The sequence below is a fragment of the Cardiocondyla obscurior genome, linkage group LG13 (genome assembly GCF_019399895.1).
Source record: "Cardiocondyla obscurior isolate alpha-2009 linkage group LG13, Cobs3.1, whole genome shotgun sequence".
NCBI lineage: Eukaryota > Metazoa > Arthropoda > Insecta > Hymenoptera > Formicidae > Cardiocondyla > Cardiocondyla obscurior.
In genome coordinates this window covers 2,917,813-2,933,625 of record NC_091876.1, presented here as the reverse complement: position 1 = coordinate 2,933,625, position 15,813 = coordinate 2,917,813, and the positions used below count along the sequence as shown (strand labels likewise).

The 15,813-nt window shown below is 33.5% G+C and overlaps 4 protein-coding genes across 12 annotated transcripts; 3 read left to right on the top strand and 1 right to left on the bottom strand.

Annotated features, from left to right (window-relative positions):
- Positions 1-457: 457 nt before the first annotated feature.
- Positions 458-4,003, bottom strand: LOC139107608 (palmitoyltransferase ZDHHC3). 3 transcript variants are annotated; one of them, XM_070665342.1, is made up of 8 exons: positions 3,657-3,795; positions 3,202-3,388; positions 2,763-2,948; positions 2,521-2,657; positions 2,364-2,448; positions 2,017-2,229; positions 1,737-1,942; positions 464-638 (listed from the first exon to the last, which is right to left on the bottom strand). In XM_070665342.1, the coding sequence occupies exons 2-7, from the start codon at positions 3,280-3,282 to the stop codon at positions 1,781-1,783; spliced, it is 864 nt and encodes a 287-aa protein (XP_070521443.1). In that variant the 5' UTR covers positions 3,283-3,388; positions 3,657-3,795; the 3' UTR covers positions 464-638; positions 1,737-1,780. The 3 variants fall into 3 exon arrangements, with proteins under 3 accessions (XP_070521441.1, XP_070521440.1, XP_070521443.1); XM_070665340.1 differs by lacking the exon at positions 3,657-3,795 and adding an exon at positions 3,887-4,003 and having other exon boundaries at positions 458-1,942; XM_070665339.1 differs by having other exon boundaries at positions 458-1,942.
- Znt77c (Zinc transporter 77C) lies at positions 3,986-9,616 on the top strand. Of its 6 annotated transcripts, none has more exons than XM_070665331.1 (10): positions 3,986-4,120; positions 4,768-4,900; positions 4,997-5,250; positions 7,169-7,365; positions 7,457-7,567; positions 7,721-8,019; positions 8,203-8,450; positions 8,609-8,787; positions 8,948-9,034; positions 9,135-9,616. In XM_070665331.1, the coding sequence occupies exons 4-10, from the start codon at positions 7,177-7,179 to the stop codon at positions 9,495-9,497; spliced, it is 1,476 nt and encodes a 491-aa protein (XP_070521432.1). In that variant the 5' UTR covers positions 3,986-4,120; positions 4,768-4,900; positions 4,997-5,250; positions 7,169-7,176; the 3' UTR covers positions 9,498-9,616. The 6 variants fall into 6 exon arrangements, with proteins under 6 accessions (XP_070521432.1, XP_070521430.1, XP_070521429.1 ...); XM_070665329.1 differs by lacking the exon at positions 3,986-4,120 and adding an exon at positions 4,130-4,440; XM_070665328.1 differs by lacking the exon at positions 3,986-4,120 and having other exon boundaries at positions 4,130-4,900.
- Positions 9,617-9,909: 293 nt separating this feature from the next.
- Vps26 (vacuolar protein sorting 26) lies at positions 9,910-14,012 on the top strand. The gene is made up of 6 exons (XM_070665337.1): positions 9,910-10,127; positions 10,273-10,416; positions 10,711-11,105; positions 11,196-11,302; positions 11,480-11,691; positions 11,779-14,012. The coding sequence occupies exons 1-6, from the start codon at positions 10,125-10,127 to the stop codon at positions 12,040-12,042; spliced, it is 1,125 nt and encodes a 374-aa protein (XP_070521438.1). The 5' UTR covers positions 9,910-10,124; the 3' UTR covers positions 12,043-14,012.
- A 128-nt stretch (positions 14,013-14,140) lies between these two features.
- Positions 14,141-15,649, top strand: LOC139107610 (uncharacterized protein KIAA1143 homolog). Of its 2 annotated transcripts, none has more exons than XM_070665345.1 (4): positions 14,141-14,467; positions 14,621-14,769; positions 14,902-15,034; positions 15,133-15,649. In XM_070665345.1, the coding sequence occupies exons 2-4, from the start codon at positions 14,659-14,661 to the stop codon at positions 15,309-15,311; spliced, it is 423 nt and encodes a 140-aa protein (XP_070521446.1). In that variant the 5' UTR covers positions 14,141-14,467; positions 14,621-14,658; the 3' UTR covers positions 15,312-15,649. The 2 variants fall into 2 exon arrangements, with proteins under 2 accessions (XP_070521446.1, XP_070521447.1); XM_070665346.1 differs by having other exon boundaries at positions 14,141-14,516.
- The last annotated feature ends 164 nt before the right edge of the window (positions 15,650-15,813 follow it).

Here is a 15,813-nt window from a genome sequence, read left to right as displayed (position 1 = left end):
TCGGCTAGGAGATTTAATATCTTATATTTATGATATAAAATATATTTGTACATACCTTTCGTGTGGAGAGCGAGGATAGAAAGCGATATGGGAGAAATCACTGCTACAAATTAAAATGCTAATTATCGGCGATCCTTTTCCTAATAGCGGTCAGTAGTATCGCCGCGCGACTGATCGCTCGTTTCCAAGTCAAGCAGGGAAATCTTGTTTGCGAGTGCACGACTAACAAGGGAATCATAGCTGGCTTACAGCTCTCGTGAGTTCAAATGAAACCCACGTAGCCGCGGGGAGCGAGGCGCGCGAATTAATTATGGAAAAAACTCGAATTTAAAAAAGATGAAATTCTTACTTTTAATCCGCGATATACCGTGCCCAGACAAATTCGTTTTGCGTTTCGCGTACGGTACAAAACGTCTCGCTGTGGGAATTAAAAAGTTGAAAATGTAGAATTTTTTTATTATTTTTTTTTTTATTTTTTTTTGTCACTTTTCATATATCGCATATTGTTCATTATCTTAAACGTAAAAACGTAAAAAATATAATCAATTTCTCTTCTTCCTCGATTCATTCCTGAAGATTTATCTTTTATTGTTTTCTTACGGATAAGTTTGTAGTTCGATGTAATTGGAAAACGATACCTGGCAACATAAAACTCTAAATTTTTCTTACATGGCATAGTTGAATTTTCGTATATCTATACGAATATAAAATATAATGCAGTCTCAAAGAGTCGAAAATGAAATTTATCAATTAACCATTTTCATTATTGTAACGTACAATTACATTTTTTTCATTCCTTTCAAGTACTTGTTACGTTGAATTTAAAATTATGCAGTATCCTAATACATATTGTACCATTGTAAAGATGCAGAAAAAAATTAAATTCGTAGCCCTGATTACGATTCGTTTTGTAAGTACTTTCCTAACGCCGTTGTAGCAAAAAATTCGTACAATATTTGGATAGCAGTATAAAATTACAAATATTAAAAAAAAAAAAAAAAAAAGATGTACATTTACGTACATGTACTTATTATACGTATAAATGTAATATATATTACATATAATATTGTAGTATATAAATAATATAAATTATATATATTATATATATTCTATATTCGTTCTCACTTATCTTTTACCATCTTATCTCATAATTGCAATTGTTTTAGCTGTACAGAGTATAACAAAAAGATCCAGATAAAAATATGTTATATGAATATCAGGATACGCTTTCTTATAGTTATTTTGTAGATATTGCATGTAAAGCTATTCATAGAATATTTTTTTATTTCTTATATTATATGAAAAATGCTTCCCTAAGATTTTCCCATATCTTTTTGTTACATTCTGTGCATGTATAAAAATTTTCCTGATATTACATTTATGAAATAAATCGATGCAATAGTAATAAATAAAATCTTTATAAAAGACGTACTCAATTATAATAAATTATATCAAATATTGCAAATCATTAACCTCTTCAATACTTTTACTTCAATACTATCACAAAAGATATTTATTTTTCTATAATAAAAAATTGAAAACGGATATAAAATTTGATTCCTCGGAATTGTACCAGATTCTTAATATTGTTAATTAAATTTCGTTATACATAAAATAATTCTACATATTATGCTACGATTCTCTTGTATTTTATCTCTTCACCTTAAAGAGATATATCCTCAGTTCTGAGAATAAGCCTGCTTTCTAATCGAACATTATTTATATTATTTATGTACCTTAATTATTCCTCTATAAGTCATGGTTATAGATATCAAAATATTCAAACGGAGTATAGATAAGAATCTAATTTTGTCTTTGCGTTAGGAGGCGAGGTAAAGGGCGAAAACCAAGCTATTGAAAATCTTCCAAAAACCGCTTGAATCGATTTCCATCTACTATTTCGTACCCATCTGGCTTCCTCCTTTTTTAGTTGTTCTATACCCTGTGACGCATATTTCAATAAATACAATGGCAATTTTTTAATACGCACAGATAATAATAATATAATATACGTACAGTTTCATCATTCCAAATAGCTTGTAATTGTGTACCTAACATCACAGCAGTAAAAACGGCAAATAAGAGTGCCTCGAATGCTAGAAATAACAGTAATACCACCGTCGCAGGTGGGTTAAATGTAGAGCATTCTCTCCATTCTTGCCTGATACACGTAATAAATTGTTGTATACACAGAACTAAAGATTGCACTGATATGCCCGCTATATAAAACTAAAATACAAGAAAACCCATGTTACTGCATAACGTATTTCAATATAATTGTATTAAATATCAAGCATCATGAATTTAATCTTTGTTTTTTTTTTAAAGATCTAAATCATAAACATGCTTTATGAAATACTTACAGTAAAAAGTACAAAGTATTTTTGATTATTTTCCCCTACGCAATTGTTGACCCATGGACAATGATGATCCATTTTTCTGATACATCTGCAATCGAACAAAAACGTAATCAGCGTATTGTTCTATGTTAAAAATGCAAGCATTATTCTGTTACATCACCTTTGGCAGACAGAGCAGTGATGAGCTCTGTCAGGCTTAATAGAACAACATTTCGGACATTTAAAAATAACTTGTCCATCTCTAAATCCCATTTGCTGTATCATCTCTTTTGTTGCATTACCTTTCGGTACTGCACCCTGTATAATACAAAATATGAATTTTTAAAAAGGTATTTTATCTATTTTATGCTACGCGCGTTTAATCTCTAATAATAAATAATTATTTAGTGCAATCTCAATTACCGGATCTGTAAACATTGTTCTCAGATGTGAGGCAAAGGCCTGAAATGCTAGAAATTGAAAGAGGACCATATTTACGCTGGAATAAAACGTATTTATCGTAGGAATAAGAATCACTGCCATCACTACAAATTCTGCATAGATTATCAGTAGCCATGTTAATACTGCGCATATGATACCACATATATCCTGTAAATATATTTAAGTTTAGTATAAAAACAATTTAACCTTACCAAATATCGATTTACTTAATCAACAATTAATTTAATCTTTAACAAAATCTTAAAGCTGTACTTCTAACTATATAGTTTGCTTCTAATCTAATCTTTCTCTTCATGCATTCTAAAAATAAAAGATTAAGCTTGACAAGTAATTTGTTGATTGAGTTAATCAAGATCATGCATAAACAGAAATAAAAAATCGTATATTTATAACACTTTGCCTTGATACACCAGAGCTTTCCATTGCAACATCTATTATGAAAGTCTTTCTCCCTGTGAAAGGGCATGTAGTCATAATCCATTGTTAAAACTGCTGGTTACTGCAAGACTACTGCAGTCTTTACAAGACATAAGGGTGACCACTGACACCTCAGCCTTTGCGCACAGGAAAAATTTCCAATCGCATGCCTGAAAAAGAAAAGTAGAATAATCGTAGCGATACCAACCAGGCGTACGAGGCGACGTTCTCTTAATGTGCAACAATTTAATTTTATTTGTCTAATACAAAACTCTCGGTTTAATGCCAAGATAAACATTCACAATCTCATTTATCAGCGATAACGTTAAGGTGCGCGGATGAAAGTGTGGACTGCCAAAGAAAATCTGAATCACGGAGAACCGGAGAGAAATCACTTCTGCGGAAGGAAAGCACGCCGTGTCGGGTCAAGTTACTTACATCACGGTGAAGTGGCAAGTCCGTGGACAGTGGCAACGCGCGACGTGCGTCGCTACGACGTCTCGCGTCGCGGCATCGCGGGGCGCGTGGACGGCGAGCAGCCGCGGCGCTCCGGCCGAGCGAATTCCTCACGGGACGTAGTCTACGCGATCGAACGTGGAGGTGCGTGCGACACGGCGTGCGCGGGTACGACGCTGCGACGTAGTCATAAATACACGAGTGTCCGTTACCTCGAGCCACCGGCAACGAGCGCGAGGCCGCGAGAAAAGCCGAGTCAACTTGTACTATCGACGGAGACCAGTTCCTCCACCGTGTCGCATCTTCCCTTCCCCGCCCGTACGGCCCCTCGCTTCGTTATCAATTCGTAGCCATGTGCGCAAATTCGTGTGTGTCGCCAAGTGTCGCGGAGGCCGACGTCATCTCACCGATCTCACGTCATATGACGATCGCGTCGAGCGCGAGCGGTAAGAGAGGGAACTAAACCTGCGAAACTTTCGCAGCGAAAGTGATCTATAGAGTCGTTTCTACCAACGTGGAAAAACGTCCCCACCCGCAACGTGTCCCACACCGCTCGTATTTTTCGTAACGCGTATGGCGGACCTAGTTTAGGCCTCCGCTCTCGAGATTTCCCGGCGCAGAATTTCCGAAAACGCTCGGGAGATATTAAGTGATTAGGATGTGTAAATTAGTGGCACGGTCCGAGCGCGGTTTCCGCCAATTTCGTAGTTGGAGATGGCTGCCAATAAAAAAGAAACGCGATAAAAAAAATTAATCTAGCAATAAAGTAAATTATTTCAAACAGATACATATTTTAAGAAATGTTAAGGTTAGAAAGAATAAGACGAAAAAAGTTCTTAGGATTCAAAGGAATTAATTTATACTTTATTAATAATAAAATAATTTTTTCTCCTCACTTATTAATTGTTATCTTAAAATTATATCTAGATTACATTTTTTTTTTATTTTAATTATTACGTAGATAAATTAATTATCTTATCTAAGATTACATTTTTTTATGTTTTATCCATCTTTGACTAAATAATTTTAATATTATTGGCTGTACATCATATTTATTTCTCGATATATTTCGCTAATGCTGTTTTATTTTTAGGAGACTAGAATATAAAACATATATAATTAATATAATTATGGAATATGCAATAAATTTTTACATGAGAATTTTCAAGCCTTATCGAAGCCTGAACGACATGGAACACACTCAAGCCCAAATCTCTTACGGATAGGTATCTGATATTTATTATGACGTTCAAATTTTTTATTTGATCATTCGCTATATAAACAGATAATCAATGGTTATCAGCTACCGTATACTTTTATAGCAATCACAATGGGCAGCCGATATAATCCACGTATGATCCAAGATAAAAGTTAGTCCATCACGTCTCCACGACATGTGTACGTTGTACAACTTTCCTCTATTCTCTCTCCCGGCTGCTCCTAAAAATATCTCCGAAGTACGTTTTGGAGTAAAAAGAAATAATACCAAATATTAGTGTACAAAAAGCGATAATAACGTTTCCGAGAGTGCCGATATTCTTACGGATATCTTCAACGAAATATACGTGGTTTAAAGGTCAGTACAATTTCATTCTTATAGCGATAAAGTGTTTCTTCGAGAGAAGAGCCCGTACATATGCGTACACATGTTCTTTTTTTTTTCACACAGATTATAAATTAATCGCAAATAATTACACGCGACAGCTTGCAAGACTTTCACATGCAAACAATTTAATTTAATTTTTAGAATCCCGTAAATTAGAAAATGTGTAAAATAATTGAAAAAGCGTCGCTTGTTCTTATTATATTATTATTAGTATGTGGATTATTTTAATCTCTTTTAATTATTTTAATAAATTTATTGATATGTTAGCAATAATCATAGAGTAATGTTTTTCAGATTCTAGGTCGTCTGATTAGATGAAAAGTTGATACAGATTCAGCGTATAAAAATTTAGTAGATTCACTACGCAATTTGCGTGGACAGTCCAAGAAATAATATCAGTTATAGGAAAAATATTTCGTTGACCAAAGCCTATTACCGCGCCCGGATGTTAGCAACTAACGCTTTGACTGTTCCCCTCTTGGTTCTCAACAGAGATCTCGGACGCATATATAACACGTATTGACAGACTATGAGTTGTCTGTCAGTTGCAAACAGTTGAATTTATTAAGAACTAATTTCGTAGAACATTCCCTTTGGTGGCGTTATGTCATTTACAGACAATATTCTAGTCGCGGACAATAATATCAATTTTTATACATAAAAGCATCGAGGATCTTTCGAAATAAAATTATGATTTTAAAGTTTATTGTTTAGATTCTCACGTTGATTTCCAACGGTCGGACGTAATTATATATTCAGTGACAATTTCGTACACGCAATGTTATTATGTACACTATGAGTAATACTGTTCGGCAGGCAACGATCTAGTCTTTTGTCGCAACAATCACCTGATTTGCGAAATTTACCGCACGTCGCGAGATAATGGCAACGATTAAACGGATGCACGCACAGTTAGCTATAAATTGTTTTGGCCGAAGGTCGGCGCCGCGCGGAAACTGTCTTGTATTTTCGTCATATTGACATCCGACGTGGGCGAGAGTTGTCCTTTCGTAGTGTTCCCGATCAAGATAAAATAGTGACACCGTGGAAAATAAACCGTTTAAATGCAACACGAAATAGTTCATTAACTTAATAAATTTTTTGCAATAAGTGGCGTGATCAATCAATAGTAGTAATAGCGCAAGTACACAGACTTCGAGTCCAAGATTAAAATTAAGATTGAAATTAAAACACGCGTGTAATAAAATGCAAATTATTTTACAACAAAGTGTCAGTAAATATATAACAATAGTTAGGCGACGTACTCGCAGTTTATCACCGTGGGTATATATCATACGTTTAGTGTAAATGAACTGGTGACTGACAGACAAATTGGCGGACAGAGGACGATCCGATTCATCGGGTTCAACAGTTAAACCAACCGTACTGTTCTTCAGTATAGTTTTGTCCGTACCGACGACTGATTCGTTTAATCCAGTGTTGGTTTTTTTTAATATATATACTACCTTTTATGATGTTTTCGCATTATATATTTTTTTACCGATTAACTATTTTTTTTAAAAAGTATTGGTTTATTGATAAATAACACGATATTACTTATTCAGTGAAACTGTTTTTTCCTCTTCATTACAGTATAGAAACTTTACATGAGAATTACATTTTGAATTAATACTGTGCATTTATTTATAAAGATTGTAAAGGGTACGTTTTTAAAAATGAAAAATATTAATATTAATAATAATTACGGCAACATATCTTAATGTGAAAGTTACGCGTTTCAAACTTGGTATTGTTATATCTGAGTTTGTAGGGTACGTAACGCAAAAGAGAAAACATTTTTATTATATAAGTAAAACCCAAAAATTCGTTAAGCTGACTTAGAATTCAATCGGTTATGTTTGTGTAAAACATTTATATTATTTTACAGAAAAGATCATGGCTGTAAAAGAGTGGTTCAGGAGGCTGCAACCGGTGCAACTATACCTAGTGCTGTTCTTCACCACGGCGTTCTTCGTAGTTGAGTTAATCGCCAGCCACATCACGCATTCTTTAACTCTTCTCCTCAACGCTTACCATATGCTTTGCAACATCGTAGCACTCGTCGGTTGTATCGCTTCAATAAAGGTAAGCGCGAAAAATTCGCAAAAAACCACATTTGCCAGTCTTGAAGAATATACCAATTTATAATTATGAATAAATTACACGTTTTTCGCAGTACAGCTATCAGAAAACACACAACAGCAACTGCAGTTCATTAGGAAATTCATCTATCTGTATTAATGGTGAAGAACAAGGTTCTGTTATGTCCTTATCAACAAAAACGAAGGTATGTTTTAAAATAGTTTTCAGAATTAATAGAAATTAATTGCTCGGAAATCTTTTCGGTTTCTGAAGCAATACCTCTTTTGAAAGGATTTACTTATTATAAATTTTGTAATTTAACTGATATAATGATGGAAAAATTGCTTTTACTTGACAGGAATCATGTTCCGACAGAAGAATGAAAAACACATTTGGATGGGCTCGAATCGATATCCTCACAATGCTCGTTTGTTGTGTTTTCCTCGCCTCTTTTTGTTTCTCTTTATTAATGGAAGCATTACAGACGTTAGTGCACATTGATCACTTGGATGAAATGCATCATCCATTACCAGTATTGTGCATTGGCGTTTCCGGAATACTTTTAAATACCTTTTGTTACATTTTAATTGGTGGATTTACATTCAATCAAAGCATTTTCTTACACGTCACAAAGAGTGGAGACGTAATATTGTGCAGGTAAAAATTTTATAATATACAGAGTATTTATATTTAAATTAATTTTACATTGATAGAGTTGTTTTTAATATAAAATATTTCTTGATAATTACGATTTAAAAAATTTAAAGTGTTTTTTATTTATTAATTTATTTAGGATACTTTTTTTTTGCTATAAAAAATATGCTATATATGATATTTTAGAAATATTAATTTACAAGAAACAAAGAATGGTGAGCAACAAACACTATCGGTACAAACAAGGCGAAGTCCTCTGGCGATACCGAAAAGCGAAGGTTTGAGAGAAATGTGTCGAGATGTTCTCGGATGCGTTTTCGTGATACTAGTTTCGATTTTAGTATATATTACCGATTCTGAAGTAGCCAAGTATATCGATCCAGTTTTCGCTATTATTTCGTCAATTTCTCTATTCGTCCTTTGCTATCCATACAGTGAGTATAAATGTATTATAAAAAAAAAGGAGAAAGTTACATAAATTGTCTAAATAACTATATAATTTAATAATAATTTTTTAAGATATTCTAAGTTGCTTATTTTATCTTATTATCTCAGGTTTATCAATTTTGTTCTACTTTTTATTTTATTACAGTGAAAGAATCAGGCCTGATATTGTTGCAAACCATTCCTAATCATATCAATATTGATAGCCTCAAAAGAGAACTGCTGGAAGCTTTTCCCGGTATCATAAATGTCCATGATTTACACGTGTGGCAGTTAGCGAAACACCAAGCTATTTGTACAGTCCATATTGTTTTTCTAAATCCAATGGTATATTAAACATACCTTTATAAATGTTATAGTTAAAATTATTAAGACTGCTCCTCTTTTTCGATATATTTTATATTTATTTAAATCGATTTATATATTTAATAGTTTTATTCGACAGTTCGATATTAAAGATACTAATTTTTTTATTTTATATTTTCAGGTTTATGCCAGTATTACAAATCAAGTTAGTACTTTTTTTGTTGAAATGGGTATTACACAGGTCACTATACAACCAGAGTTTCATAAGGTACTTTGTTAATACATTTCTTTTTTTTTAATTGCCTAGCTCTACATTCATTAATAACTGTTAAATATTAATAATAATAATTTTATCTCTATAATATTAGATGAAGCCGAATATGGAAAAGACTGGTTGTTTAATTCGCTGTCACGGAGAACACTGCAGTTCTTCTCAATGTTGTTCGAAAGAAAACTTTTTGGACGACTCGTGCAAATCAATGAAAAATGCACATACTATACACAAGGAAAATGATGAACAGGAGAGAATACCAACTGCATGTGCAATTAGTTTGGAAAAGTGTGCCAATTACAAAGAGGAAACTTTAGAAATGGTCATGAAAGATCATAAAATAAATAAATCTACATATATTTCGGATAAAAATATGTGTCGCTCTATAGATAAGCAAATACAAAACATTGTAAATATTAATTCTGAAGACAGTACGGTAAATCTAACTGATCAAACGTAATGAATGTATCAGTCTTTTTACGACAGATATTGTAAAACATCTAAACATATCTTGAACATTTTACACTAATTATAAATTTATAAAAAATTAATTTTTGAATAAACAGCGCTTTAATTCAATATTGCAGTGTGTGAGAGCTATCGGCGACTTTAATTCTGCCGAGATCTGCTACGAGCCGCCACTTTCAAGTAGCTACCTATAAATCTAGCCAGTAGAATCCAGTAATATTGAGTATTATGATTCAACCGACGCCGAGTCAGACGTCTTTTTTTTTTATTAGTGCGTCTCGACTCAAATCTAATCAAACTTTTTTTTTTTTCTTTTTTTAATTCCAATGGAATTTACTTTGACGTCCGCTACGGTTTGACAGCGCACACCGGAGCCACCGGAGGAGCGAAGGTGGGAGAAAAGGGGGCGCGTGCGCGCGGCCATATTGGCTACTTGTGACTTTCCGGAGGAACGGCCAAAAAAATAACCCAACTTTTCTCATCTCTCGTGCGCGCAGGAAAATGTTGCCCCGGAGAACTGTTCATTGATCCGCGACACGGGCGATCCTGTCAGCACGACTGCGGCACGGCGTCGGGGATATCTCACCGTTCCCACAAAGGCTGTCCCTTTCCCTAGAAAATGGTGCGTTCACCTCCCGCGGGGTTGCGAGCCTCGGCCCACCGTAACCCGAACACGCACGATCGGCGCCGGGAAGGTCGACGTCTTCCCGGCCGTGTTATCCCGCACGATACGTAATTTTTTTAACCCTTACGTTTCTTACACGCAGAGCTTCTTCGGCTTCGGCCAGTCCGCCGACATAGAGATTACGCTGGATGGCGCCGAGACACGGAAGACCGCGGACATCAAGTCCGAGGACGGCAAGAAAGAGCGGCACTTGCTTTACTACGACGGCGAGACCGTGTCCGGCAAGGTAGGGTTCTCTGGACCTCGTCGTCCTGACCGTCAATAGGCCTAAAACGTTAATGTTGCATGTCACAATAATATTGTATCTCTGCCACGCACAAAAATTCTTTACTAATATTACATTTAATAAATCGTCAGTTATTGAAATTCACGTTATTTATTTTCAAATAAATGTAGCTTATAAATACAGTTTATACCTAAACTTAATACTATGTTGATTATTGTTCTTTTAATATATTTTTTAAATACTCCTTTATAATGTTTTGTTATATATAATTTGTCACCAATTCAATCCTTGCAGATTAATATCAGTTTACGAAAGGCTGGAAAATTAGAACACCATGGTGTCAAAGTAGAATTTATTGGACAAATTGAGCTATATTATGACAGAGGTAATCATCATGAATTCACAAGTCTGGTAAAAGAACTGGCAAGGCCAGGGGAATTGACTCATAACACAGTGTATACATTTGAATTTCCAAATGTTGAAAAACCGTTTGAAAGTTACACTGGTTCTAACGTTCGACTGAGATATTTCTTGAAAGTGACAATTGTACGAAGAATAAGTGACATTGTTAAAGAACTTGAATTAGTTGTGCACACTCTTAGTTCCTATCCAGATATGAATAATCCCATTAAAATGGAAGTTGGAATTGAAGACTGCTTGCATATCGAATTTGAATATAATAAAAGCAAGTAAGTTTCCACATTGCATATTTATATATATACCGTTTTAATAAAGATTTTTATTTTCTAAATAAATTAATAATTTATCTATCTTTTCAGATATCATTTGAAAGATGTAATTGTTGGCAAAATATATTTTCTTTTGGTTAGAATAAAAATAAAACACATGGAGATAGCAATCATCAAACGAGAAACTACCGGTTCTGGTATGTCATAGACGCGTTTAAAGTGCAATATAGTCATAGTATTAATTATTCAGTTCTGCAGTTTTGTATGCATGCAGCATTGCATGGCAAAATTGGAGCGCGAGTTTTGGTTTCCTAAGAATTTTTTTTTAATAATATTTATGGTACTAAAGCAGTAATTAGAATACATATTTGCAGGCCCACATACATTTACCGAAAACGAAACTATAGCCAAGTACGAAATCATGGATGGTGCACCCGTCCGAGGGGAATCCATTCCTATAAGAGTATTTTTGGCTGGATATGATCTGGCGCCTACAATGCGCGATATTAATAAGAAGTTTAGTGTTAGATATTATCTAAATTTGGTTCTCATGGATGAGGAAGATCGACGATATTTTAAGCAGCAGGTAAACTATTAATTTTTATTTTTTTTATAATAAAATTTTTTTTTTAATTATATTTATACGTTTTATTACTTTTTGTATTTTAATCAGGAAATTACATTATGGAGAAAAGGTGAGAAAAGCAGAAAGTCACAAACGGCCTCACCACACATGCCATCACATTTAGTGTCAGCTGAAACAGGATTCCCACAAGGTGCTGCACAAAATGGTCCACCGTCAGTGCCGCCTGATTCTGATCAGCTACCAACGAGTAACGTTACGAATGCAGAAGATACTCCAGCACCAATTGAGGGCATGACACGAGAGGAAGGAGATGGTGAGGGTGAAAAGGAAGCCGGTCCAGAAAGTGATTGAGTCTCCGCGTAGTTTTGTTTCTGGCGCCAATTATAGTCCAGATTAGTTAAGAACGTTAAATATGGCTGAAATACTGCAGCAAAAGAATTAGTTAAAGAAAATCTCTATCATGTTGGGAGATTTGTTTTTATTAAGAGAAACAGCGGGGTGCGTAAAGGGCCTGCTAGAAAAGTTGTAAATATTTTGGATACCTTATATATAATTGAGAGAATGATTTGTAACTAATAGAATGCCGATCAAAATTATAATATAAAAAAAAATAGATTTTAAAGACAGAGGAATTCATTAAAAAAAAATAATTTCGATATTATTTAACGAGCCATATTGCAAACGAATATGACGAACGAACAGTATAAGTATTTCTGAATGGACTGCTTACTAATCAAATATTAACCAACGGTACATTTTGCAAAACATCTGGGTGTCACAGTGTTCTAAATGTTTTATACAGACGATTGTGCCCACTGATCCACCCACCATATTCTTCTGAAAATCTGGAATCTATGGCAGCATCACGTTATACAAAAAAATTTATTGATACAAAAATGAATATATACTCACAAAGGCTGCCCCATATTAATCCGTTCACTTATATAAACGAAGACATGAGAAAGCTACTTACGTGTGTATATGAAGCATGTTTTTGAAAATAGTTTACATATGAACACAACGCGCCTCGAGCGAGAAAGATCGCACTTATTTTTAGAACGAGTTTGTACAAAAAAAAAAAGAAAAAAAAAGAAAAAAAAGAGAGAGAAAAGAAAAGAAAGATATTGATTGTTGCACGAGTTATAGAGTTACCTTCAGCTTTGAGTTTAGCACAATTGTGCGTAGGAATAATTTCATAAGATAGAATTTTATATGCAGAAGCGTGCATTTTGCAGAACATCAATCTTCCAAATAAATTGTAATAAAATATGATCTGCTCAAGTTGATATGCCTTTCCGAACACGAGAGTGGACTATAATAGATTAAATAATGGGGTAGCCGCCTCGTGTATTTATAAATATACATACATATATAATAACTGCAGTATACGTGTGTGAGTATATATGCATATATGATTCCATTTCGGCAATAATGATTAACTGGACTAAACAAATACTTAAATAAATTATAACACAAGTAATATGCCTATAAAAACAAAATTAAAATTATATTTATAAGTTTGTTATTGAATTATCATAGTTTTTGAGAAAATCGATTTTAAATGTATGAAAGTAATATCTGTCTATTCCGTTGTATAGATCATTTCTCAAAAACTAAGATATCGGTAACAAAAATTTATTTTGCACATTTCACATAGTTTCTTATTTTGCAAGGAATCATTGCCCGACAATTGTACCACCGTTTACTCAATATTTTATATGTATATATAAACATACACGTATTAACATACTGTAATATCACAGTCGGGTGCGGGCGTATTTCCTTCTGTCGCTGTATTGCCGAACATTGCAACGACGAAGGCAATACTACTGCAAAAAGGAAACCTACCGTTTTGTACTGTTCTATATCATGGAAGTATGACTGTAAAAAAAAAACTATTGAGGAAATGCATAATATTAGATTATATATACATATATACATACATACATAGATACGTACATGATATATGTAGATACATGTATACAAGTAAATTACTTAGAAATTTTTTTTTTTATATAAGTTGGTCTTTCGTAATCTATATCTTTGTTATTTGTTATTTGTAAAGCATGAGAATGAGGAAACGTGAGTAGAGAAAATGGGAAAGAACGTGTATGGAAAGAAAAAGGAGAAAAAAAAGAGATCTATAAATATATTATTTGACACGTCAAATATGTGTATGTGTATATATATGTATATATATGAATATGTACAGATATATACATATTATCATGCGGTATGCAACTAGTTGTATATTTTAATGCCCATATATGAATATATTGTATACAGTGCATATGTGCACATACATGTATATTGAAATCGTACTGATTGGTTTATGTATTCCCAATTTCAAGCTTGAATCCTGCCTACAACTATAAACTTTTTTTTTACATAGGAGAAAAAAAATTCAATAAATCGAATCATGTACATTTTAAAACCATTCAAAAGGTATGTTTAAATAACTTAAATTAACAAAAAAAAAAAAAACTTTTTTTTCATGAGTAATATATTATGCAAATGTGAAGTATAAAAACCCGATAATTACAAAGATTTATTTCAGCCTTAATAAAAGTATATATCAAATATATTTTTATTTAATAAAATGTATCGATATAGGAAGCCCTTTCGCTCTGTCCCTTCTCCAGTAATTGGTCAGCTGTTGGTGAAGGGAGAGCTAAGTGCAAGTGCAACTTGATATTGTTACACTTCAAGCGGATAGCATCGTTTTCGACTACACGTGAGCTCGGTGATGAAAATTTCCAGTGAAAAGGATCGTTTTGTAAGGAACAAAATTTAATTACCGTACTTAGAGAACACTTTCTTATTATGTACGAACCAGATATAAAATTCTAACCCATACGATGTGAATCATCCATTACTACATCGTGACGAGGTTCTGTTTGCAATTTCTGACAAATTAATGTTTTTTCAGATAATTTTATAAAAAGACGCCGAGTTGAGAGAGAAACAATGTCACGAAAAAAGCACAACATATCGTACATCAAACCGGATGAGCCGAAATTTCTACGAGAACTAAAAGAGCAAATTGGATACAAGGAAGGTCCCACTATTGACACAAAGGTAAAACAAATAGCTCACTTTTTTTAATTATAACAATATTTGATTTAAACTTGATATGATTTACGATTAATTGATAATTTTAAAAGTAGCAGAAAAGTAGAACTTTAAATATATTCGTGTTTTATTTTTCAGAGGGAAACCCTGGAACAACTATCTGACGACGAGAAAGAAGAGTTGAATGACGAAAAACCTGTCGTTGTTGTATTAAATTCTGGTGATTTAACAGCGGAAGAGGCAGATGCCTTTAACAAACAGAAAGAAAAAGGTGTGCAATTGATGCAGGAGCTGTTTCGAATCTGAATATAATATTAATGTGTTAACAATTGAATAAATAAAATGTAATTCTTTATTTATTAATTGCAGAAGAAAGTAATGCCCCGGCCGACTTATCTAAGAAGATTGTATTTCGCAAGACTAAAGCTGCAGAAACGAATTCTGACTCAGTCGCCACCGATAAACCTGTAAAAAAGAAGGCGAAGAAGGAAAAGCAAAAGGTTGTCTTATCCTTTGACGGTGATAATGATGAAGACGACATCGGATGACATCAGATTGAATAAATTCTTTAATTTAAATGTACATATTACATCTTATAAAATTATAATTATTTTTGTAAATAGCAATGTATATTGAAAATTGTGTAAGCAATTTAATTACGTTATTCAGTTAAGGCTTATTGCTAATGAACGGAAAACGCGCTAAAAACTAAAGACAATTTTATATGAATCAGTTGAAAAGGAATTTTATAATTCGAGCTTTAAGTTGCAAACTTGGACATTTTTTTAGGTTTACATATTTATTTGCAGTAATGTTCTGCATATAAAAAATTGATTTTATATATTTTTTCTGTAAAAAAAAGCAGTAAATCTTTTTTTTTTTTTTTTTAATTAACTGCTCGTAATGAATCGTATCAATTTGTTATAAAGGGCGAAACGCATACGCTCTATTCACGCCATTTTGACTACAACTCGCCCTTATTTTCAGGGCAGCGCCTCTCTTATTGGACGTGCACGTGCACGCGATCACATGACGGCCGTGTAACAAACG

Coding starts and splice junctions, on each gene's coding strand:
- LOC139107608 (XM_070665340.1), bottom strand. CDS start 3,282: ATGGATTATGACTACATGCCCTTTCACAGGGAGAAAGACTTTCATAAT. Junction 2,230..2,363: donor AATACTTTGTACTTTTTACT/GTAAGTATTTCA, acceptor CTTGTATTTTAG/TTTTATATAGCGGGCATATC. Junction 1,943..2,016: donor CTATTTGGAATGATGAAACT/GTACGTATATTA, acceptor TATGCGTCACAG/GGTATAGAACAACTAAAAAA.
- Znt77c (XM_070665331.1), top strand. CDS start 7,177: ATGGCTGTAAAAGAGTGGTTCAGGAGGCTGCAACCGGTGCAACTATAC. Junction 8,020..8,202: donor GGAGACGTAATATTGTGCAG/GTAAAAATTTTA, acceptor ATGATATTTTAG/AAATATTAATTTACAAGAAA. Junction 8,451..8,608: donor CGTCCTTTGCTATCCATACA/GTGAGTATAAAT, acceptor ATTTTATTACAG/TGAAAGAATCAGGCCTGATA.
- Vps26 (XM_070665337.1), top strand. Junction 11,303..11,479: donor ACGAGAAACTACCGGTTCTG/GTATGTCATAGA, acceptor ACATATTTGCAG/GCCCACATACATTTACCGAA. Junction 11,692..11,778: donor GACGATATTTTAAGCAGCAG/GTAAACTATTAA, acceptor TATTTTAATCAG/GAAATTACATTATGGAGAAA.
- LOC139107610 (XM_070665345.1), top strand. CDS start 14,659: ATGTCACGAAAAAAGCACAACATATCGTACATCAAACCGGATGAGCCG. Junction 14,770..14,901: donor GTCCCACTATTGACACAAAG/GTAAAACAAATA, acceptor TTTATTTTTCAG/AGGGAAACCCTGGAACAACT. Junction 15,035..15,132: donor TAACAAACAGAAAGAAAAAG/GTGTGCAATTGA, acceptor TATTAATTGCAG/AAGAAAGTAATGCCCCGGCC.